The 25,396-nt window shown below is 40.1% G+C and overlaps 1 protein-coding gene across 3 annotated transcripts in view; it reads left to right on the forward strand.

Moving 5' to 3' along the window:
• The window catches only part of CFAP74 (cilia and flagella associated protein 74), a 151,831-nt gene that overhangs the window by 95,558 nt on the left and 30,877 nt on the right, over positions 1-25,396 (forward strand). For all 3 annotated transcript variants that reach the window (XM_072155986.1, XM_072155988.1, XM_072155989.1), the window contains 7 exons: positions 687-808; positions 3,085-3,213; positions 14,021-14,108; positions 18,844-19,017; positions 20,751-20,884; positions 22,475-22,751; positions 25,044-25,187. In XM_072155986.1, the coding sequence (XP_072012087.1) occupies positions 687-808; positions 3,085-3,213; positions 14,021-14,108; positions 18,844-19,017; positions 20,751-20,884; positions 22,475-22,751; positions 25,044-25,187 (1,068 nt within the window). The remainder of the gene's footprint in view (positions 1-686; positions 809-3,084; positions 3,214-14,020; positions 14,109-18,843; positions 19,018-20,750; positions 20,885-22,474; positions 22,752-25,043; positions 25,188-25,396) is intronic.

A 25,396-nucleotide genomic window follows, 5' to 3' on the forward strand; every position in this document is an offset into this window, starting at 1 on the left:
TAATACTTTTCTCCCTACTGTATAGTGCAATCTTAATATATATTATAGATTATAAATATCTAAATTAGCCGAAGATGCTCAGGCTGACATCACCTAAGCACCTCTCAGAATTGACGGCTTTTGATTCATTCACATCCAGCACTGCTAGTTGTGCCTGCTTGCGCCCAAAGAGCTAAGAGAGAGCTAAAGAGAGCTCTATAATATTCCATAGGATGAGACTTGAATTCTATTCTACACAGCTGAGATGCATGATGCATAGAAATCTTCTGGCCCATACCCTTTTCTTTATGTATCAGATTTCATATGAAGACATATAAAGGTTTTATCTTGGTGATTCATGAGGAATTGAGTTTAAAAAAAAATAGCAACAAGTACCAATAGATAACATACAATGAAAATGTTTTTCTTCTAATTAAAATTCTTCTAGCAAAGAGTTTGGTGTATGATCCCATACAGTAAAACACAGAGGGGCTTATTTCCTAAGGGTCCTGCAGCCACATTTTTGTGGGGTTCCCCGGGTATTGTGTCGCACGCGATCGGATTGTGTCGCAATCGCGCCGGCTCCCTGTGTGCCAACACCCACTCCATGCAAAGGCAAACTAAAGGTTGACGTTTGACGCTTTGTGAACGAAATTTGAATGGTTCCATTAAAAAACCACTGATGTATAAGATGTATTTCTTCTCAGATTCAGGTGACAGCCACGGGCTTGGCAATTGACGTCCCTGTGTATGTTCCAAATTGTAACATTGACTTGAAGATCTGTATGTACGATCGCCTCTATCAGGACAGCATTGTCGTTAAAAACAGGTACGAAGAAAGTTTATGAATTTAACAGCTACTTTACCTTATCACAAACTAAACAACAAAAAAACAACTGTAAATTTTATTTTTTTCCACAGATAAATAGCTCTTGGGATGTAAAACAATGTTGCCTATTATCTTTGTTACCTATATAAAGCAGTTTACTTTTAGACTTGACCTCATTCCTCTACTATAAAATGCTGATCTAATTTTAAATTTGTTTAAGATCTCACCATATTTGACCTAATTTGTGGCCTTTTTCACTTCCCAACCACAGTATTCATACAATACTGTACCCCTATATAAACTCTGTGCAGGGAAGCTATTACCTCTTAGTCCTCACATGGCACAGGTTATACACTTCATGTAACTGTTTTACAATTATGATTTCTTATGATATTATGATTTCTTCCACTTATTACACGTTCCACGTTTCTCCATGTTATGGATAATAGATTAAATAGATTTAATGCTGAACTACTTTGAGAGAGAACACAACGCATCATGGGATCTGTGGGCAAAGTAAATTGGACTCAGCTTCAAGGCAGGTACAGGAAGACAGTAGTCTCCACCCACTTCACCTCTGGTGAGAAAGATTTTTTACAAACACTTTCATAACAGAAAAATGCCATAACTTTGGGAAAAAGAGCAGCTCAATATGTGCATCATTCTGTTTGTCTTTAAAGGGGGTTATCCCATATGAGAATTTCGTAAAATTATTAACTTTACAGTTACGGTTTAAGGCACCTATTATATGTTGTATTCAAATGTATTTCAGGTGGGTTTATGAGTTTGAAACACCACTCTTGTTTATTGCCCCATCCAGAAGATTAAGGCTATGGTTCCTTTATTACTTCCCCACTCGCATAACATCTACTGGGTTGACTGGCTGGCATAGAGTATTCACCTTCTGAACTTTGCTGCTCTAATCTTCATATATTTGTGGGGTTGCTAGCATATAGTAGAGGAATGAGGTCAAGTCCAAAAGTAAAGCAGGGGTTCGATGCCAAGTAAATTATAGACTATAAGCGGTACGTACTGGAGATCAAAGTGAGTGCAGGCTCCAGGTCACACACTAGAGACAATATTAAAAACCATGAGATTGTCACATACATCACATTGAGTATGACTGACATTTTTTTAAGCTACTCAAAATTGTTTTGTTTAATAAATCAGTGGACATATTCTTAAAAACTACTTTTATTAATTAATCAATGTTGTACCACAGTTACCGTATGTAGGTTGAGAATTAATTAGGGACACTTTATGGATGTATAATGGATGTATAAAGTGCTGATCTAATTTTCAATTTATCTCACCATATTTGACCTAATTTGTGGCCTGTTTCACTTCCCAACACTATGAGCACCACAGTATTCATACAATATAAATGTCCTTTAACTGCTAGTTGTAGTGAAAAAAATATAAAACAGCACAGCAATTTGAGTGATTTTAGTAAGGATTTGGATGATTCATACTTGAGGCTAAATGCATGTTACACGTATATGTATTATGCATGAAACTTGTTAATTTTCTTTTACTTTGATGTTTGACAAGCAGCGGTTAATGCCACCCAAACACTTCCAACATAATTGGTTGAAAGAAAAAGTAAATTTTCCAATTATATGGACAAAAAAGAAACTTTATGAAATATTTTTGGCAGTATATCTGCAGAGGCAGCAGCACAGGGAGAAAACCTCTGTAAAATTATTGTCATTATTTTACCATACTTTTCGGAATATAAGGAGCACAAAAAATCCTTTGTTTCTCTTAGAAATCAAAGGTGCGCCTTATAGTCCAGTGCGCCTTATATATGAACCACACTTACAGGCAACAGCTGCCGTGAGCTGTGCACAGGTCTGCCACCTGCTGGTCATTCATCCTTATAAACAGGCGCTAGACGTTTTAGCAGGCCTAGACGTTTTCGCCGGCATTTATTGAAGGTGCGCCTTATAATCCGGTGCACCTTATAGTCCAAAAAATATGGTACTTTATCATCATCAAATAAAAAACTTCAATGCTCAATTGGGCAGATTTATCAAGCTATCTGAAAATCTGAATATTTCTAGTTGCCCATGGCAACCAATCACAGCTCCCCTTTAAAATATTCATGAGCACTGGTAAAATGAAAGCTGAGCTGAGCTAAAGTTATTCCACTAACGGAGGGTATAAACCAAGGCACCCAAAATCTAATTTTAGAAAAAGCTGTGGGATTTTATGTTTGGAAATGTATACAAAATGACTTTACATAATTCATATACATTTTATTTTGTCATTTATAGAGCAACAACCGCCCTCCGATTAAAGTTTGAGGTTTGCAAAGAACTAAGGAACCACATGGAGTTGCTTCCAAAGACTGGCTTCATACAAGCTCAATCAGCTTTCAGTGTTCAGCTCAAGTTTCTACCCAGGTTAGTACTTACAAGTTACAAAAGGTCATGTAGGTTTGATATACAGAGCTCACGGTTAAATGGAGGGTTTTTTCCCCAGTTTTTTCAACCACTATTATCATAAATGTCCCATATACATAATATATGATAAATAAATTTAAATAATTAATGTTTAAAAGTTGTTCGCCTTCATAGCTATTAAGAGTTAGTTCATATATATCTTTTGGCTTTAGTGAATAGTTAATTAAAAAAAATATTAAACAGCTTTGCTGAAGCAATTAACAAATGGGAAAATGTGATTCTGGTCCCGATTGAATTGGTCTGAACTAGTGTTGATCCATTGTCCTTGAATTTGGCACATAACCATTTCTAGTCTTCTGAATCAATGATTGTCTCATGTCAGAAGCCTTTCAATGGGATCGGGTTTCTGGCTTCTGTGCTTAAAAACACTCCCAGGGCTACTTTTGATTGACAGGTACCGTTTAGGATCGGCTCCTTGGGAAAAGATGGGTGTTTCATTTTAATTTCAGTTTGTGTTTAGCTGTGGATGGGTGGTTGAACCTGTCAGCTGCTAGGGGTGGAGTCCAGAAACTCCTTTATATATCTGCCAAGTTCTCATTAAAGGTTGCTGGTTATTTCAGTCTTTTGACATTTGTTGTTCATTTCCCTTGCCTATTGCTTTGCTATTTGGTGTATCCGAACTTTGATACGTTTACTGGACCATCAAATGCTTCTCAAATTTTGTAATTTGCTGCCATCTTGGTCTTGACCAGGTTTGCTTGTCTGTCTTCTTTGTTGTTTTGTCCCTCTGTGTCTTTTCATCTTTCCTATACACCCATTCAGTGTAGGGATTGTTGACCAGAAGTCCCTGACCAGTAGTGTATGCAAGGCCTGTGAGGTGAGTGACATAGGTTGTGGGTGAGTTTAGAGCCTGCACTCTTTTTTTCTATCGTGACAGCTTTCATTTCCAGAATTTCTTTGGTATTCTTTAAAAATGTTTTAGTCCCCCTCTGCTATAAGATAAATGACAGCCACCATTTGAAATATTTGATGGGAGTGAATCATAAGAGATTGGGACTCACTTCGGTGCCTTAAAAATTGTAGATTCATACCAAGTCTACAGATCAATTATCTCAATTTCGTAAAGGATCTCAATAGCATTTTGTACAAATACAGTTAGTAGCAGGGCAGTATTACAGGAGGGCGCATGGGACGTGCGTCCCAGGGCCCCCACCATGTTGCCATTAAGCAGGCCGCCACCAAGAGTGCGTGATTCTAGAGGTCGCAAGGCTGCCCAAATTGCACACTATACCTTGATCCGGCTATTCGGCTAGTCTGAGGCAGAGCAGGGAACACTAGGGGGTTAGCGGCTGTATGTAGATGTATTACTGCTGGGTTGGCGGTTTTATGTACATGTATCACTGGGGTGTTAGCAGCTGTGTGTAGATGTATTACTGGAGGGTGAGGTGGATGTATATAGATGTAATACTGGGGGTTGGCGGCTGTATGTAGATGTATTACTGGGGGGGTTGGTGGGTGTATGTAGATGTACTAATGGGGGGTTGATGGCTGTATGTAGATGTACTACTGTGGGGTTGATGGCTGTATGCAGATGTATTACTGGGGGTTGGCGGCTGTATATAGATTTATTACTGGGGGGTTGGTGGCTGTATATAGATGTATTACTGTGTGGTTGGCGGTTGTATGTAAATGTAACCCTGGTTGGTTGTCTGGTGTATGTAGATGAAATACTGGGGGGTTGACAGCTGTATGTAGGTGTATTACTGGGGGGGGGATAGTGCAGAGGAGGACATTTACCTATGCTGCATTCAGTGGAGGCCTCCACGTGGGTGAATCCACCAGATTTTACACCCGGGGGCCCCCGCTAATCTTAATCCGGCCCTTGTAAGCAGAACGTCTTGGTACCGTACAAGGAATGGGAATTAAGAGGGGGTCACAAAACGAACACTCTGAAATTACTCTAGATAAATTTTACAAATTAACAGTATCTGAACATTTCACTGCATACACTTTAATGTAGCATGTACCACAAAAGTCCACATGGAGTTTTTTTTCACATTTCAAGTTTTATTAAGTTTATCAAGAAGAAAACATATAGACATAAGCCCACATGCCGTAATCCCTGAGTAGAATAGTTTCTATAGTTTTATGGTAAAAGTTGCCCACATTATTACAAAACGGGTCCAAATAATTAGTGCAAATTCCTTTTGTACATTAGTAGCTAGGTAACTTAAGTGAGATCCATGTATGTTCCCTTTTTTAATATAATTCACAACATGTAAGACATATTAACCCTTTTCTAACTCCCTCATGAGAGAAAGAGTAAAAAACCGAGGACATAGTGGAAGCTATATTGATTTTGCTGCACATTATATTGACAAACAATAAACTAGCGATACTGCCAGATTACATGAGTGATACTGGTACAAATATTCCCTTGGCATCTTATAAGTACTGCAAATTAGGTGATGCAGCCACATCCACGTCCCCTGTTACACATCAATACAACAATATGAGATGTGAAAATAAATAATCTGGTTGGATGTTGAACATTTCAGTTCTAGAACTCTGCAATTTACTGCAATAAAGGCCACTCGGAGTCTCATCTCTTAAATCACGGCACTCACTTAACAGCTTTCACAATGTTAACATTAACTGAAGAGTTGAGCTGTATTTTTTGTAGCTAAAACACTCTTTTATAGCCTTTAAACATTACACCAAATGGCTTACCGCTATTATTAAGCTGCAAAGACAAATGCCATGGCAATAATGAGAGATTATAATCACACATTATGCATATTTTACACAAATCAGGTAAGTAAATCAATTTTCATCCCATTAAATTTTATTTCATAGACTGAAGCGATTCAGTTTATTTACATGCTCTGTGTTATGTGATAACGGATTACATTTTTGCTTGTTAAAAAAAAACATTGAAATTCTGGTGGTGACACATTCCCTGCCAAATGTCTTCTCTAGATACATGTCAGTAAAATCAAATAAATTAGATAGATTAGAAAGAGATTGTTTTGACTGAGCAGTTAGTTGAGGCAAAGATCATTCCCTCTCTAGTGCATGTAACATCATGGAACACATACCCTTCATCAGGATTTGGCTGGCACTATAATCTTTCAAAAAGGGCATGGTCTGAGTCTTTTATGTGAAGGTGTTGGCTCATGCACCTAATTTGACCTAATAAACCACAACAAGTAAACAGGTTAAGTGCTTCCAGATTATGTTTCTTTCATTATTCAGTGTGGTGCCATCATCTGGAAAATAAACTATGAAGAGAGATGTAAGTTGGATATATATAAAGAAGGAGGTACTGAAGTCAAGTTCCCTTCGCCTAAAAAATACCCCTTTGTTGTCATTGACGACCCTAAGTCCAGGGATATCACTAACCAAGTCTCCAGTAGGGTTCATGACAACAATCGCAACAGAGGTACACTCAGAGGGGAAGAGCTTGAAGATAGCTTAAAGGAAATCAGCCACTGAAAATAACAAAAAAGGCTACCAATACTCACCTCCGCTCCTATTCACCTTGATCCCAGTGATGTCCGTCACTAAACTTGACACACGAGGATTACCTAGAAAACAAACTTATAATTAGCAGCACGGAGCAGCGGAACAAGATGTCCGGCGCTCTGGGCTGCTAATTATGCACACCAAAGCCACCTCCCTCTCCTGTGCTTGGAGCAATGAATTCACTCCTCTCTTGTGACGTCACCTCCTTCTCCCAGCAGAGGTGGCGAGGGTGTGCATAATGAGCAGCTGCTGATTATGAGTTCATTTTCTAGGTGATCCGAACGTGTCAAGCTTAGCAATGGACAATGCTGGGATCAAGGTGAAGAGGACGGAGGTGAGTATTTGTAGAATGGTCCTTGGTTCAAGTCCCATCCAGATCAACATCATCTGCAAAGAGTTTGGTTAGAAGGATATAGGGTGGAACAGCACTGTGATATTTTGGATAATACGTCCAGATGCGGGTGCAAGCCTCAGCAAACCCGACTCCAGGGTAAGCAAGCAGTTAATCCAAAGAAATAGAAGATGAGGCAGCACTGCTGAGATATTAAAGGTGTTTTTTATTCACCCAGAGTAAAAGGTGCGACGTTTCAGCCCCTCAGTGTTTGCTTGGGTTTCCTCCGGGTCTCTGGTTTCCTCCCACACTCCAAAAGATATTGGTAGGTAGCTTAGATTGTGAGCCCCATTGGGGACAGGTAAGCTGGCAAGCTCTGTGCAGCGCTTTCTGATCTGTGTGTACTATATAAATTTATATATTTTTTTTGTTATTTTCAGTGGTTGATTTCCTTTAAGAAACTAATATCAATTTCTTATAACAACGTTATGTTGCAGCTCTGAGGGGCTCCATATAGTAGTACCAGTGATTTATAAGAGGTCAGGTTGGTGTTAGACTTCCATCAATGTTGCTGGATGTGCCCCCTGAGGGAGAGACATGTACAGTGATGTGTATTACAGTCTGGGATGTTTATTCTTAAATCATGGAAGCCCCACCACAAGTTTGTTATGGGACCAAGCCTCTCCTAGTTACTCCAATCATATGATAATGATCTATTCTATGGATATGTTATCAATATTTTTATCTCAGAAAAGCCCTTTAAAACTTATATTATATTTTACATCAAAATATTTTGATGATCTATATTTCTATGGTTTCCTTACTGTGCAGTTCCTAGTGCCAATTTGGAAAGAAAACGCATTGTTAGAGCAGCACACCAGGGACCGGTGTTCATTTCAACAATCTTGACGTATTGATGAAATACAGACTCTACAGATTACTTTGTTTCCTTGGCCGTGCAGACCTCTCCTCTACATGTCTATGCCCAACTCTTTATTTGAAGACTCATTGAGCAGTCTCACATGTAGGGGATATTTATAGTTGTCCTGAGTGTTGTAGCACAGGGACTCCAGTGATTAATACAGGACACTACGTGACAGATCTGTAGCTCTTTTTTGCTTCTTTTTTGTTTGTTGCTTTCCAAAAACTGCTAGATACTCGGAAAATAGAAAGTTTATAGCTTAGCACAACAAATAGAGCTGGCAAAGTACAGTAAGTGCTTGGTTCCATTCCCATTGAATTAGCAGGTGAGATTAAAACCGGTTGGAAGTAATTTACACAGCAACCTATCTTTTTCAGCACAATCCCAATGACAAGCTTGTTGATGACTAGAGAAATTCACAGAATCCAACACTTGCAGATAAAAGATATTTTAAGGGAATTATTTGACTTCCATTGTAATATTTTATGTTCCTATTCCTTCTAATTAAATTGTCAAAAATGTTCAAATTTTGTAAACTGCCAAAATACTTTAAGCAAAATAACTGCTGCTGCATAAAACAAAAATTTAAAGGGTATGTATCTATAATATAGTATTCATTAGGAACAGCTTCAGACTAAGAAATAAAACTTTTTAATACACTACTCAATTTATTTTTGCTTATATGGTTTACAGACACATGGAAATAAGTATAACTTTAGTCATCTATTTCTTTCTAAAAAAAAAAAAAATACCTGGGAACTTGAGATGAAAGTATGAAAATTCGGTACAAATCTCCAATTTTTCAGCCGCAAATCTTTTCTGCTTTGCATCGTGCAAAAAATGGTAGCTGACTACTGCTGTCATTCATCCCAGATCTTAGGAACGGAGCAGTGGTGAGTGAAAATGAAGAAAATAATTTACAAAACAAGATAGGTGCCATTATTGAGAGATCTGGGTTTTAGAGGACTAGATGGGCTTTCATACCGATTTGCAGGAGGAACATTGGATTGGACCAAATAGATCCTAATTTTTCAAAAAAATTGGCAAAGCTTCTGTAAACCAAATGATTTGCTCATCTTCACTGGGAACTTTCTTTCCTGTTCAGTCGGGTAATCCATTGGTGACCCCTGGGAATTTAATACCTTTCTGTTGGCTCAGTTATCAGGTGATTGTATGGACTATACCACAATGACTGTCCCCAGGATATAATGGATCTCTTTCTTGATACTTGTCACTAACAAAACTTGCTAAGAAATTAGAAATTGATAACCAATATGGTGACTGGGTGACAGAGGTTTCTTAATAGTGATAAGCTGATAAGTGGTATTTTGTCCTATTCCTGGGACCCAACCCTGAAGCCCCTTGAATAAACACCCGTGATTGCTTCTGGCAATGATGTTGGATATTATCTCTTTATATAGTCTATTCAAAGTTATTAGGGGCATTTAAATTATTGTGATGCATTGATCATCAACGGAAAGCGATGATCCTCCCCAAAACAGCTGCACCCTGTGCTACTTTAATTTAAATGCCCCTGGTGGTTTTGCTCTGAGAATTTAAAGAGATTACACCCATGATTGGTGCCAGCAATTGGGGGGGGGGGGGGTGTTGAGCTGACACCTGACTAAAGTCTGCATCTGAATTTGAGGCTTAAATCTGCAAAGTTCAGTATGGACCCCAACTTTACTGTTTGGGTCTGCTCAACACTATTTCTTAATTCAGAGAAATAAAAATGTATAGAAAACCGTTTTGTTTTATTGAAGTGCAGATCCTGCTCATGAAACCCCTGAGGGTAAGCCATACATAACTTTTAGTCCTCAGTGGATAGTTGCAGGCATGGGTACAACTGGCTCAAAGGGCTAATGCTAGCTATGGTAGAGTAACCATAAGTCAGTGATCCAAACTAGACTAATCGCACTGCACAGTGGTGTCAATGCAAAGTAGTGCACTAAACCCAAACCACGTGCAAGCAGAATTCTGCAGACATTGGACACCATGGCTCAAAATTGAGGCAAACTGTACAAAGTGCAGTTTGCTTCACAAATACTGCATGGTGCGCCACATTATTGGATACTGGCGCAGGGTCTTCAATTATATGGCGCACCCTGCACTGCTCGGGAAGTGTGCACCATCTTTTTTAGGTGCACCATTAAAGGAAACCTACCACTTAAAAGTGGTAGGTTTATACACATATACATGGCACCAGCTCAGGGTGAGCTGGTGCCAGAGCATATTTTTGTTAGGGGAACAAAGCCCCTATTGCCGAATTCTAAGTTAACTTAGCTAACAGCTGACACCCCAGTGTAACACCCGCAGTTGGAGCGGGCTCCGATTGCGGGTGTTTAACGCAGTAAATGCTGCGGTCTGCATGGCAGCGGCATTTAAACTGACTTCTGGGGGTCTGTCCCCCACGATCGGTCCCCCGCACCGTCTTTATGGGGGGCGCCGATCGTTGGTTTGATTATATAGGGTTTTTTCATGTTAAATATGTGAAATTTCATTCAAAAAAGTATTAATGCCCGAAATAGTCAATTCGGAAAATACGGAAAATCGATATTCAATTTGTAAGCTACGTGATAAATTATCCAGACATTTCAAAAATTATGAAAATGTAAAGTAGACATATGGGAAATGTTATTCAGCAACTTATTTAGATGGTAAATCTGCCTGTAAGTGCAATGATTTTCGAATTTCAAAAATGGCAAAATTTACCACTAAAATGAAGTACAACATGTAAGGAAAAAACAGGCTGTGGTAATATTTTTATATGTGTTATCCATGCCCTCTTTCCTTCTAAAATCAACTTTTAAAATTATGCTGATGAGCTTGAAAGGCTACTGGGGGGGGGGGGTTCCGGAACCCCTCGCTACTGCAGCTACACTTAATGTTACAATGTGCAAGGAGCACTTCCCCTCCCTCTGTGTGCTGGGACTTCCTGTACTGCAGTGAGATTACATCAGGCAGGGGGAGGGGGGAAGTGCTGATCAGGAGCAGAGGGGTAGACAGTCTAACAGCCTGTGAATCTGCAGCATGGAGGGGCCCTGGTACCATTTAAGGCTCACTAACATAATTATAAAAGTTGATTTTATAAGGAAGGAGGCAATGGATAACAAATATAAGAAGATGACCACAGGAACAGAGCCTGGATCTATGCTTAAGTGCCCCTGCTTGGTTTTGAGGGTAAATTTCCTTTAAATTCTACTATAGGTGTTTTAAGACCCTCCCCCCCCCCCAAAAAAAAAAATAGCATCTCCTGCTATCCCCCTGATCTTTGTGTATTGAAAGGTAACATGTGCCCACTGTAGCCGGCAATTGCTGTGTTACTGGCATTGTAGCTCCTTCCATTTTAGCCATGATAGCAGAAATACAATTTGTGATCCCTGTAAAATGTTTACTGGGATAGCATGCTGTCTGTCAGTGCACACAGAACAAGGATAAAGTTGTCCCCCTGGCAGTGGATCATTGGGGTTGTAAGAGGCAATTGCTGTTTTATTTTACTTTTTTGGTCTGTGGTTTTATTCATGTTTATTAAAAATTAGTCTCTTTACATTGCTGTATTTTAGATTTCCTGTCTACTACGCTCTAGTACAGCTGAGAGGGTGATAATATATAGTCCGGCTAATGTCTGAAGGTAGACCTTGTTACTCCCCAGAGTCGTGTCGAGGTCCTATTATTAGAGAGGCTTGGGGTCATAATTACTGAATGTCAGTGTCAAGGTGACATATGGACAGAGAGATAACCGTACAGCCCCCAAGAAGGAGAACAGCTTGTAGATGTTCTTCTGGCGTATGTGCGTTTAATTAACTTTGGATGCAGGTTGGTTGTGTACATCAGTACAGGCAGGTGTCACAATAATTGAAGCCAAAACCATTATTCTTTAGAAATCATTGATGCAAGTTAAATTTTCAACAGAACGTTTTTAAACAGAAAAGTCAGAGTAATTTATAGCACTTGGTACCAGAAGGATCCGCATTGCAGTAGAACAAAAGCCAACAGAACGCACTGTAAACAAATTAACTTCAGTTTACACATGATAACACAACAATAATAAATCCTGTGACCTTCCACTACGAGGAAATAATAGAAGACAAGATAAGCACAGTGTAGGGATTTTAATAGGGTTCCTAAATATCAAAATGATAAGTCAGTTGGATGGATGGATAATGAGAGGGATGGTTTATGAAGAGGAGGCATTCATGATCAGTCACCATTAAAATATGAGAAGTTCTGGTGGTAGCCTTGAGCCTTGGGCAAACCAAACCATCCATCAAGTTTGATACTACCCTAAAGAGATAATAAAAAGAGCGACCTCCAACCCTGTAATACATGCCTCTGACTCTCCACTCACACGTCCCTTCCAGGACCTTTAAATGTCTTCAAAAGGTCCATAAACTGTAGAACTGACAGTAGGGCACCCCTTTCTTTCCTAAGAAGCTTAGTTCTGGTACCATGTGTAGGCAGCAAATGTCAAAGAATTAAAAAGATATGACTAACCCTATTTCTATAGCCTCCGACAGAATTATAATGTCCCCTTGTCTTTGTCATTTTCACTATGAGAAAAAAAATTGCATACTGAAAACTTATTGGTAGAGTGTCTGAGAGTGTTAAAAGTGTCTGAGGGAAAACTGAACAGGGTGAGGGAGCCAGTGTAACAGCCTTTCAAGCTACAGCACAGACGGGGTCTCGTAACATCCTCCATAGCCCTTGAAGTTCATTACCATAATTTTAAAAGTTGATTTTTGAAGGAAGGGGCCATAGATAACTAATATAAGAAGATTCCTACATTCACAGTGCCTGTAGGTGCTCCTGTTTTATCATGCTGGTGCTGGGGATGTAATGGATCGCTAAAGTGGTGCTAGGCAGTAATGGAAGGTTATCTGCTTTGTGTGAGGGTAAAAATGTTTCACTCACCAAAGTTGTATCCAGACTTTACTCAGTGAGACGGAGCAGAACATGACCTCGACAGAGTGATTGGCCCGGTTTGTGCTGTAGAGCACTATCTGGTTTAGAATTCTCCAGTATTATTGCATGAATCGTTCCCTCATGTAGGCTAAACCCAAATTTGAAGGTAATCCTATTTTTTAGGGAACTTAGCAGTTTAGGTAATGGGACCTTGGGTGCTATAGCAACACATCCTGAGAGGACTCTAATGGGAGACAGCAAGAGTCCTGATGTCCCCGCCCATACTCTGTGATTGACAATCTGTATGTATGGAGTACATGTAAGTGAGCCCATAGAAATGAATTTGTCCATGTGATATCTATTGAATTATCACATAGCATACTAACAGAAACATTGGGGCTTATTTACTATTTTTGTCGGATTTTGGAAATTTTGGGGATTTGTGCTGCTGGGATAGCTATTTAGAAGGGGATTGTGTCGCACAGGATCGGATTTTGGCGAATGCTTTCATGCGACAGAAATCGGGGCGCGGGCCGTCGGACGATCCGGCGGATTCGAACTGAGCGCGGGATTTAACTTTAAAATTTTGTCGCAAGACAATGCACTTACATACACCGGGAAGAAGAAGAAGATGAACTCCGGCGGACCTGAGCAGGGAAGGGACACATGCAGGAAATCGGACACAATCTAAGTGAATCGCGCCACAGTGCATTCCAGTTGGACATTCCCCAGGGACTGGTAAGTAAATGTGCCCCATTGTGCTCTACCATGACAGTCAAGATCTATATCTAGCAAAGAGCAGCAGAAATAACCTGCCATGTTAAAGCTTTTTGTTTTTCATTTGCATAATTTACTTTGCTTTTTGAAATTTCCTTTAGGGATCACAGTCCAATTAATATTTATGGTTTGTTATTTAGATTTTTATTTTTTGTGCATATGAAGCTTATGTTCTTTGGTATGGAAATGGAGTACCTGCAAATAATTGTTTGTCTTGACAGCCATAACAGCAGTAAGAAATGTAAAGTGCAGTATATACCGACAGGCAACAATTACATTAATGCGATCTGTCACCATGCTAGTAATGATCAGTGCAAATTTTTGCTAAATATTCTCACTTATTCTTCTAGGCCCTCACTCCCACAAGATGCCAGTGCATATTTTGATAAAGAGACTGGTGTATTGGAGGCTCCGTTGACAATCTCAGTAGTTGATCAGGTCAGTATCTTGATTGATCTCCGTTTACAAGAGGGCAGACTTACTAAACTGAATGTAACAGAATTCTGTCTCAGGTTGGGGGCACACATAGAGGGACAATTATTAACATCGTTAATACTATAGGAACCCAGATAAACCCTTTGCTGCCAAATTTTACAAAGAATGTTACAGCTGACCCTTAAGTATCCTACAGTAGAGAATATATTAATCATTACTGTGGTTAAAATAAGTAAAAAGGGAGTGTTATGGAATTATTAATAAAAGTGATTTATGGGAATTATATTATCACTATGAAACTACACAATAGTTATGGTATAAAAGAGACTACTGTTGTCCATCTATTCCTAAATTTGGAGTATTAAGGATTGACACAAGATAAAGAAAAAAACACCCAGCAATTAAATATTTTTAAAAATATATGTATACAGGCAGTCTCCTACTTAAGAACACCGACTTACAGACGACCACTAGTTACAAATGGACCTCTGGATGTTGGTAATTCACTGTACTTTAGCTCTAGGCTACAATAAACAGCTAAAACTGTAATTATACGTGTCTTCAATTAAGCTTTATTGTTAATTCTGGTTCTGATGACAATCCAACAGTTTTAAAATCCAATTGTCACGGAGACCAAAAATAATTGGCTGGGGTTACAATTAGAAAGTATACGGTTCCGACTTACATACAGATTCAATTTAAGAACAAACCTACAGAACCTATCTTGTACATAACCCGGAAATTAACTGTGCTGAATTATCAAGAAAGCTGTTTCTGAGCCATATGTGCTATGCTTTATGGTATACATTATAAAATGATATACATATATTTCATGATTATTCCCATCATCGCTGTTACTGGTTCAAAGAAGAATAAATCTATCTCTAACTCCGTAGGTGATGGTTAAGTATGGCTTTAATCACAGACATTTTAACTCCCATAGAGGTACATATGAGTTAAAGGGGCTGTCCCATGTCACCAAATAATTGATATTGCTTGTGTAATGAAAAGTTATAAATTTTTCCAATGTACTTTTGGTATCAGTTTCTGGTTGTTTTCTAGATCTCTGCTTGCTGTCGTTTATCGTTCATTGGTTACTTCCTGTGTATAAAATCTGGTCACTGGTCATGTGACACAGGTGCACGACTCGTTATATCACAGAGCTGCGTGTAATAATGAGCCGTGCACCTGTGTGACATCACGTGATCATGGACCAGTTTTTATCCACAGGAAGTAAACAATGAAGCTTCCTGTTGAATAACATCAATCAGAGATCTAGAAAACTGTGATGGATTGATACAGAAAGTAAATTAGAAAATTGTATAACTTTTCTTTAACCAATGTCAATTATTTGATTAAAGTTGACAAGCCTTTTAAGGAAGTTACAGTAAAAGGATTCAAAACAGGATGCCACACTCTCACCGTTCCTTGTACTGCAACCACTTGCGGTGCCTGGGTAGTCCCGAGACTTCAGGAGAACAAACATGCAGAAAAAGGGATCCAGCACTCCTTACGCTTGCAATAAATCTTCTGGCAACTTTATTCCATAAAAATGATAGAGCTTCATAATACACAAGGGACAGAGAGCAGAGATCTACCCGTTTTGGCTTGGCCCGTCATGGCTATGCCTTTTCTGTAAAAGGAATTACAGAAACAGAGTAGCCTCCATTCCTAAACAGATTCTGAAACTCCTATTTACCTCTAGGGGAGTTACAGTATAGATGATATCTATATACACTCACCGGCCACTTTATTAGGTACACCTGTCCAACTGCTCGTTAACACTTAATTTCTAATCAGCCAATCACATGGTGGCAACTCAGTGCATTTAGGCATGTTGACATGGTCAAGACAATCTCCTGCAGTTCAAACCGAGCATCAGTATGGGGAAGAAAGGTGATTTGAGTGCCTTTGAACGGGGCATGGTTGTTGGTGCCAGAAGGGCTGGTCTGAGTATTTCAGAAACTGCTGATCTACTGGGATTTTCAAGCACAACCATCTCTAGGGTTTACAGAGAATGGTCCGAAAAAGAAAAAACATCCAGTGAGCGGCAGTTCTGTGGGCGGAAATGCCTTGTTGATGCCAGAGGTCAGAGGAGAATGTGCAGACTGGTTCGAGCTGATAGAAAGGCAACAGTGACTCAAATCGCCACCCGTTACAACCAAGGTAGGCAGAAGAGCATCTCTGAATGCACAGTACGTCGAACTTTGAGGCAGATGGGCTACAGCAGCAGAAGACCACACCGGGTGCCACTCCTTTCAGCTAAGAACAGGAAACTGAGGCTACAATTTGCACAAGCTCATCGAAATTGGACAGTAGAAGATTGGAAAAACATTGCCTGGTCTGATGAGTCTTCATTTCTGCTGCGACTTTCAGATGGTAGGGTCAGAATTTGCCGTCAACAACATGAAAGCATGGATCCATCCTGCCTTGTATCAATGGTTCAGGCTGGTGGTGGTGGTGTCATGGTGTGGGGAATATTTTCTTGGCACTCTTTGGGCCCCTTGGTACCAATTGAGCATCGTTGCAACGCCATAGCCTACCTTAGTATTGTTGCTGACCATGTCCATCCCTTTATGACCACAATGTACCCAACATCTGATGGCTACTTTCAGCAGGATAATGTGCCATGTCATAAAGCTGGAATGATCTCAGACTGGTTTCTTGAACATGACAATGAGTTCACTGTACTCAAATGGCCTCCACAGTCACCAGATCTCAATCCAATAGAGCATCTTTGGGATGTGGTGGAACGGGAGATTAGCATCATGGATGTGCAGCCGACAAATCTGCGGCAACTGTGTGATGCCATCATGTCAATATGGACCAAAATCTCTGAGGAATGCTTCCAGCAACTTGTTGAATCTATGCCACAAAGAATTGAGGCAGTTCTGAAGGCAAAAGGGGGTCCAACCCGTTACTAGCATGGTGTACCTAATAAAGTGGCCGGTGAGTGTATATCACGGTATAGACGTGATCTATATTCCCGTGTTGGTCATAGTTGGCTGAAATGGGAATGTCCCCTTCACTGGGAATTTAGTTCATTATAAGACTTATTATATAGTAAGTTAATTTTCAACTTTTTAAACAATTCCAAAAGTTTGAGCAGTACGATGAAGATTTACGCCTCAGTTCCCGCCGAGTTGATTAAAAATGTGATTATCACTCGGTTAGCCTTTAAAAATCACTTATAAAACTCATTGGGGCACATTTACTTACCTGGTCCGTTCGCGATCCAGCGACGCATTCTCTGCGCTGGATTCGGGTCCGGCCGGGATTCATCAATGCAGTTCCTCCGCCGTTCACCAGGTGGCGCTGCTGCGCTGAAGTCCGCTGGAATGCCTCGAAATACACCGGCCTACCCAGGATGAAGGTGAGTGAAATTTTCGCGACACAATTTTTTTTTTAAATGCGGCGGTTTTTCCGAATACGTCGGGTTTTCGTTCGGCCACGCCCCCCGATTTCCGTCGCGCGCATGCCGGCGCCGATGCGCCAAATTCCGATCGCGTGCGCCAAAAACCCGGGGCAATTCAGGTACAATCGGCGCAAAACGGAAATATTCGGGTAACACGTCGGGAAAACGCGAATCGGGCCCTTAGTAAATGACCCCCATTATCTTACCAAGTGCATGAAAAAGTAGCACAAAATAGTTTGATGGCCCTTTAACATTGCAATTTGTCATATTAAAATGTTGGCACTTCATGCTCTGGATGTTTTGTAAGGGAAAATAAAGAGCTTCTTCAGTGATGACATACAGACCACACGGTGCGAGGACTCTTGTTAGATATTCATATCTGAATAATTAAGCTGAAGAAGGATTTAATGATTTATCAAAAATCACAAAATATAGTATTTATTTTTGTAAGATTATTGAAAGAGATAAAACCTCTTGTTTTATGTAAAAGAGAACCACAGGGAGGCTGAATGTTCAGCGGGATAAAGAGTTATGTAAAGTGATTGTCTGCGGAGTAACAGCTGCAGGTAGTTCTTTTTATGCTTTCTGAGAAGGGAGCCTATTATAATGGACATTTTTCCTTATGGCAACTTTTTGTAAAAGATCACATATTACTGATACATAAATGGCACCCACTGACAGCCTTGGGCCCACACTGCACTTCTGTGAAACACGTGGTCAGGGCTGGATTTAGCAATAGTGTTTCTATTTGCCCCCATATGTTGTCTTTGTGTCGAGCAAGGGTCCCCTAAGATCAATGAAAAATTGCGGCTTTATGCCTTCACTTTATAAGATGATAATACCCCTGTTGGCTATGGATACAAATTTCCACAGGTAAGGCACATATTTCCTTCTCATGCTGTGAATACAAACATAAAACTAAAGTAAACTGCCCCGGGGGATTTAAATCTACAGCTTGTCCATTATTGCCCCAGGTTTTACCTGTGAATAGGAATGAACTTTTTCAACTTTAAACCCCCCACAAGTTAAAAACTTGTGGGGGGCTTTAAACCCACAGCATGTTCATTATTGCTGCAGGTCTTTCTAGTGGATTTGAATCTTTACAACTTTAGAAAAGTTAAAAACCTTTGGGGGCTGCAGAAAAACGGGCAAGTCGCGGGTAACTGGTTTTGGATGTTTTTGTTGTAGCGCCAGTTTTATTCTCACATAATAGAAATTTATTCTCATGTAACATCCTACACAACTACCTGATAATCTGTTATGTTGCAATTATAGATTGCCTAAAATCCTTGTGGTTTGCACAAAACCATTTTTTTTTTACAGACCCGACCTATTTCTTTCACCGTTCATGCCGTGGTGACTACATCGGATTTAGAAATCAGCCCAAAAGAAGTGAATTTTGGACATTGCACTATCTATGAGGCTGTTCAGGCTTCCATACAACTCTCAAATAAGTCAATTCTGCCCCAAGAATTTGGTTTCATGGGGATTCCAGAGGTATGTGTATAAACATAGTGTGGTTATCTGGACAAGGATATATGGACATGAAAGGTGCAAGAACAGGTGCTGTATCTGTGCAGCATCTCACCGCCATATTATACACGTTTTCCTTACTTCTCACAGTTTTGAGTTCTGAGTTCTTTTAAGTTACAGAAAATCTACCATCAAAAATCCAGCATGATAAACCAGGGGCACTCATAGATCCAGACACAGTGACTGTGGTAATATTCTTATATCTGTTATCCATGGCCTCATTCCTTCTAAAATAAAGTTTTAAAATTATGCTAATGAGTCTGATGAGCTTTGGTGGGCCTCGGGCTCATTATCATAATTTTACTTAAGAAGAAAGGAGGCCATGAATAACAAATTGCTGGATAATTACTACAGCCATGTCGCCTGTATCTATGAGAGTCTCCCTGGTAACATGATTAATTTTGATGGTAGATTTTCTCTATGTTATCTTAATGCTTGGATTTAGTATAGGATTTGTAGTACTTGCAGTACAATGCTACGCTAATCCACACAGTGAAAATGCTATGCTGATAAAAACTGCTTTGCAAAATGCCATGAGGATTGTTGATTGACAAAATTGGGATCATTTACTAAGGGTGCGCTGACCGCACAAAAGTCAGATATTCCAACGATTACCATTTTGCGGCGCATTTAAAAGGGGATTGTGGTGCACGCAATGGGATTTTGGCGCATCATCGCCGGCTTTCACGCGACACAAATCGGACGGGACGTTTAAATTGTGTCGCAAGACAATGCACTTACATACACCAGGAAGAAGAAGGTGAACTCCGGTGGACCTCAGCCGGAAAGCGACACATGCAGGATATCAGGCACACAATCTTGGTGAATCCCACTGGACTTCATCTTCGTCGGACCGTCCGGATTGGGGATTGCGACAGGACCGGGTAAGTAAATGTGCCTCAATGTGTTCATTTGGAATCTATGAAAATGTTTAGCATGTATACTACGAGCTTTCTCATCTTAAATGCCCAAAAAACTGTTCATGCATCCTCTTAAAATGTATCTGAAAACACTTTGGCCGTCCAGTAATTAAAGCATATAGGTGACAAATGCAAGTGAAAATGTTACTTGCTATGATAATGTTACCGATTCATGCACCACTCGACTTCCTGGGCATCTCCCAAAACTACAGGAAACACTAGGAGGCTTATACCTTTTGCCTACAAGCGGGTTGGATGCATCAAACTCGCATTGTGTGCTAACAGGGAGTGAACTGACATGCTGAGTTCAGTATCGGTTGCTCAGCATTGGCGCTAGACGTTCTAGCAAGCACATCATGCAAGTTGGACTTGGGCAAAAGGCTTTAGTCAGAAATTTATGTTATAATTAAGACACAATCTGAATGGAATGGCTTCAGTAGGCCATCAATATTGTGATAAAGGAAAATACCTTAATAAAAAGGGATTAAAGGGGCTGGCCACTAATACAGAATTTTATTGCATGACCTGTCGGCACCAGGACTATGATGCCATGATACCATATCTTTATGATATGATTGACCATATGCTTATCCTGGTAAATTTCTGTATTAGTGGCCAACACCTTTAACATAACGTTAACATTATATATTTGACTTTTAATTTTCCAATATGCACATTTTCATATATGTGGGGGAAATTGACAGGTACCGTAGGTGTATTTGGCTGGCAGATAAAGCAGATTGCATCTGTCAGGTTGATCTTTCTTTTGATTTACAGTATGTGGATATTCAGCCAAATGACGGCTTTGGAACAATTCTTCCCTTGGAAACAATTACACTTGATATAATACTGAAGGCACCAAAAGCTGGAGAATATAAATTTGACCTCACTTGCAAATCGGCTATTAATAGGTAAGTGAAAATTGTGCTGTTTGGAGATTTGTGTAAAGGAGAACAGCATGTATTATTTTTAATTGGAAATTCATATTTGTAAATGATATTAGGATTATATGAAAGATTGTATTCTTTTTTACCTAGTGGTAATGTGACCTTGCCTTACGACCTACATTATTCAACAGAATTGAATCATTTCCCTAACAGACATCTCACTTCTTTTCTATTCCTTTTAAGTACCACAAGATTCGACAAAAGTGAGATTACTGTTGCGTTAGACAATCTAGAGATTCTGATAATTCAGCACTTGTGTCTTACTGACAACTGGCTAAGATAATTTGGAATCTTTCAAGATTGCAACAAGGAATCAATAGAGGCTCGTGATTAACCCCTTAATGCAGAATATGTACAGCATGTTTTTTGCATAAAATGGGCCCAGATGATCACTAGAATATTCTGTTCTTCTTGCCTGCTGGTCTTCTGCTACAACCGCTATATATACCTGATAAAATAACCAACATATCAAGAGAAAGCCAAGGTTAAGAGCCAAGTCTTGAATACCAATTATCACTGGTAAAATAATAAGTTGCAAATGCCCAGGTCAGGAAACAAGGTAACAAATGGTTATAGTTGAAGCTGGCTCACAGGGAGGGGGGGGGGGGGGGGTTGGTATAAGGGGGGATATCTCTGTATTGTTTGGTTTAATAAATTGTATGTTTGAAGCCTGCAAATTTCCATACTGCACTGTAACTATGGCTGCAATACACAAATGTGATATTGTAAAAGAAGCACTGTCGAATGAGTCTTTAAATGTGCTTTATTTTATGTAATGTCTGTACCTGTTGGGGGTAAAAGGGGGTTTAAAAAACTTTTCAATAAAAACTACCTGATTTAAAAAAAAAAGAGATAGCCAAGGTTAACCATGGTTGCCACACACTACCAGAAATACCATCGACACGTTTTTGCAGTCCGTTGTAAGGATACAATTGGAGGATTCCTGACACACCCTTACAACAGAGGGCTACGGTGCCATGTTCCTCCCCTACCCCCCTGAAAATGTGAGGAGGACTGAACATTTACATCAGCCAGTGATTGGCTGCTGCCTAGTGTTCCCCCAGTGATGTCACCATCCTTATATGAACAGTGACATCACTGGGGACCTTCCTGATCATACGCTCTGCAGTGGCCGGGGGAGGGATGCAATACTTTGTATCCGTCCCCTATTGCCTCTACTGAGCATATACCTTATTTAGCAGGATGGAAAGAAGTAGCTTGCTGTGTCAAAAAGGATTCCTGTATCTGTTAGTATTTGACCATATATACACTCAGAGTATAAATTGGGAGCTTACCTGGCATATATGCTCAGGGTGTGTGGCTTTAGTAGATTAAATTGAGATTATTCACTCATACTTGCTGTAGGGGTTAGTTTAGTAATTAAACATATGTTTAGGTATATCCATGGTCTGCTTACATCTGCAACCATATTGACTTGGAGGTACAGTACTGAAACACTAGACAAATTAGTTATTAATTGTTATTGTATACCTATTTTAGCTTTGTACATACTAAATTTGAACAATAATCCAAATTTCCTTGTTTTGGTTTAAGACAGTTCAAGATATCTTGCAAAGCCATTGGCGTTCATCCACCCCTGGAGTTATCTGATTCATTGGTTCAATTCCCAGCGACAGCTTTAAATGACACCTCTACTGCAACCATATATGTTGTCAATTCACACACTAGTCGTAATGAGTTTACTCATCCTGTACCAAGAATCGGCAAGGGTGGGATTGCACCGGTTGGCCCTACATCATTTCAGTTCCAGTTGCCTGAGGATTCACCCATCACGATATCCCCATCAGTTGGCACCGTTTTGCCTGGGAAGGTAGGTAACATTAAAGGGGTTGGCCACTTTTCAATAAATCTGTTGCCTTAGACATATCTCTACATGTATATGTACCTATAACTTTGCCTCCTTTGACAGCTGTAGCCTTTACCTTTTCTCACCATGCTGCCCTCTGAATATATGCACAAATTCCTGTTTCTCACTCCTTCAGTCCGTCCTAATGGCGAGCTCCACCGTGTCTTTTTTTTTCTCACAGTCCATCTCACTCACAATAAAGGGAGAGGGGCGGGCACTGTGAGTCACAACTCTCCTGCTGCAGTCCCTCATATTATTCAGTGCTCAGACCCAGAGGGGGAAATTTATCATAAGTCTCTTAGAGCAGAACTGTTCTAGATGCCCATGGCAACCAATCAGGGCTCAGCTTTCATTTTCCCACAGCTGTATATAAAATTAAAGCTGAGCTATGATTGGTTACCATGGGCAATTAGAACAGTTTTACCTCAGAAACTTGATGATCAATCTCCCCCAGAGAGTCTACAGACAGCACTAAAGTAAGCATCAGGGATGATGATTCAATTGATGAACATTCAGGGATTATTATTAAGTCAGTAAAGGCACATGGGCAATTTTGTGTTAAAGGAAACCTACCACCACAAATCTACCTATAAAGGTAGATCGGGTGGTAGGTGGATCAATAGGACGTGAGGATAGCCCTTTTAAGGACTAATCCTCACGTCCTCGCACTTTTTTGGAAACTTTTATTCGGCACATATGTACATTTTTTTATGCGGCTACTGGGGCGTGGAGTAGCCGCATCTGAGGTTACACAAGGCGCCTACTCCACGCCCCGGTAGCCTCTTTTCTCCTCCTACTTACAATCTTCGGCTTCCTTGTAGCTGCGCGCCCTCGTCCGCTTCGTGTAACCTCAGAAGCGGCTACTCCACGCCCCAGTAGCCGCATAAAAAAATTTACATATGTGCCGAATAAAAGTTTCCAAAAAAGTGCGAGGACGTGAGGATTAGTCCTTAAAAGCATTTATAGGTAGATTTGTGGTGGTAGGTTCCCTTTAAAGAGTGACCGCTTTAAGGGAATTATATTGTTTACAGGAAAGAATGGTCATGACATGTTGTCAACATTATAGTAAGTAAGCAATAATATGAATATCACAGAAGGTTAGAATACAGAGTTGAGACCCACCATATCTGAAAGCCAATAGCACAATTCTCACAATCATTTAGTTGTACCCACATGCAAGCCTTGTCCATTCTGTATACCCTATTGAGGCATGTGACATAATAAAACCCAACAGTGGAGACATTTTATCTCACTATTTTGTGTACAGGCGGTCCCCTACTTAAGAACACCCAAATTACAGACGACCCCTAGTTACAAACGGATCTCTGGTAATTGGTAATTTACTGTACTTTAGCTCCAGATTACAATAAACAGCTGTAACAGTTACTAAAGGTGCCTGCAATTAAGCTTTATCGTTAATCCTGGTTCTTATGACAATCCAACATTTTTAAAATCCAATTGTTACAGAGACCAAAAAAATTTGTCTGGACTTGCAATTATCAAATATAAATTTCCGACTTACATACAAATTCAACTTAAGAACAAACCTACAGAACCTATCTTGTACGTCACCCGAGGACTGCCTGTAGTAGTTTTCTGAATCCAAAGATCTGTACACGCAGCTCTTTTGCTAGCTACACACAGTGAATATCTCATGACCTCTCCCTCCAGAGTGAACAGGGAGCAGCAGCCCCTCCCCTCCCGCAGTTAGACCGAAAATTTGTGTAAATAAAGGGCGGTTTCACAGAGAAATAATTGAGGAGGATAGCAAAGACATTGGGGCGCATTTACTAAGGGTCCGCGGAACGCATGTCGGGTTTCCTGGCTGTTTCCTATTTGCTCCGAATTTAACAGGGATTTTGGCGCACGCAATCGGATTTTGGCGTAATCGCGCCGTCTTTCATGGAAAACAAATCCCTTGTAATTGATGGTCCTGCATCCAAGGACATCATTATTGCGTGAAAATCTTGTTCATGATGTCAATCACAGCAGAGGGAGCGTACTGAGGGGGAGAGAACTTGACTTCAGTGCTGAACTCTCCACTTTTGTGACTTTATACGAATAATTTACACCTCACTTCAATGTTCATTTTGCGGATGATGCCACCACACTGAACGATGGCAGACAAATTATCTGGAAGGTGATAAGTTACTTGATAACATACTGGTGGTAATTTATTCAGTCAATTTCTACTGACAGGTACCCATTAACCATTGAATAATTATTTTCCTAATTTTTTCTTTTTGTCTTTTCCAGAGGTGTTTGATCCAGGTATCATTTAAACCAACTCTTTTGGATCAAGAAATTAGGGAGGAAGCTGTCCGGATGCTTCGTCGAGCCATTGAAACAAAGGCCCTCCTAGACAAGCAGGCAGAGCCAGTGGTGGAAAATGAAGCCATGGTTTGTATGCCATAATAATCTGCATTCTGTAAATCAGTGGTCCCCAACCTTTTTGTATTCGGCGACTGGCTGCACCCAAAATTATATCCCAGGTACTGTAACAATGGTCCCTGGAAAAAAAATTGTGTGCCCAGCAAATACCCCATATCTAACCTCTACCCATATAATGTATCATTTCCTGCAGCCCCCGATCCAAGATGCACCCCTTT

Source organism: Engystomops pustulosus, chromosome 6 (genome assembly GCF_040894005.1).
Source record: "Engystomops pustulosus chromosome 6, aEngPut4.maternal, whole genome shotgun sequence".
In the NCBI taxonomy this organism is placed as follows: domain Eukaryota; kingdom Metazoa; phylum Chordata; class Amphibia; order Anura; family Leptodactylidae; genus Engystomops; species Engystomops pustulosus.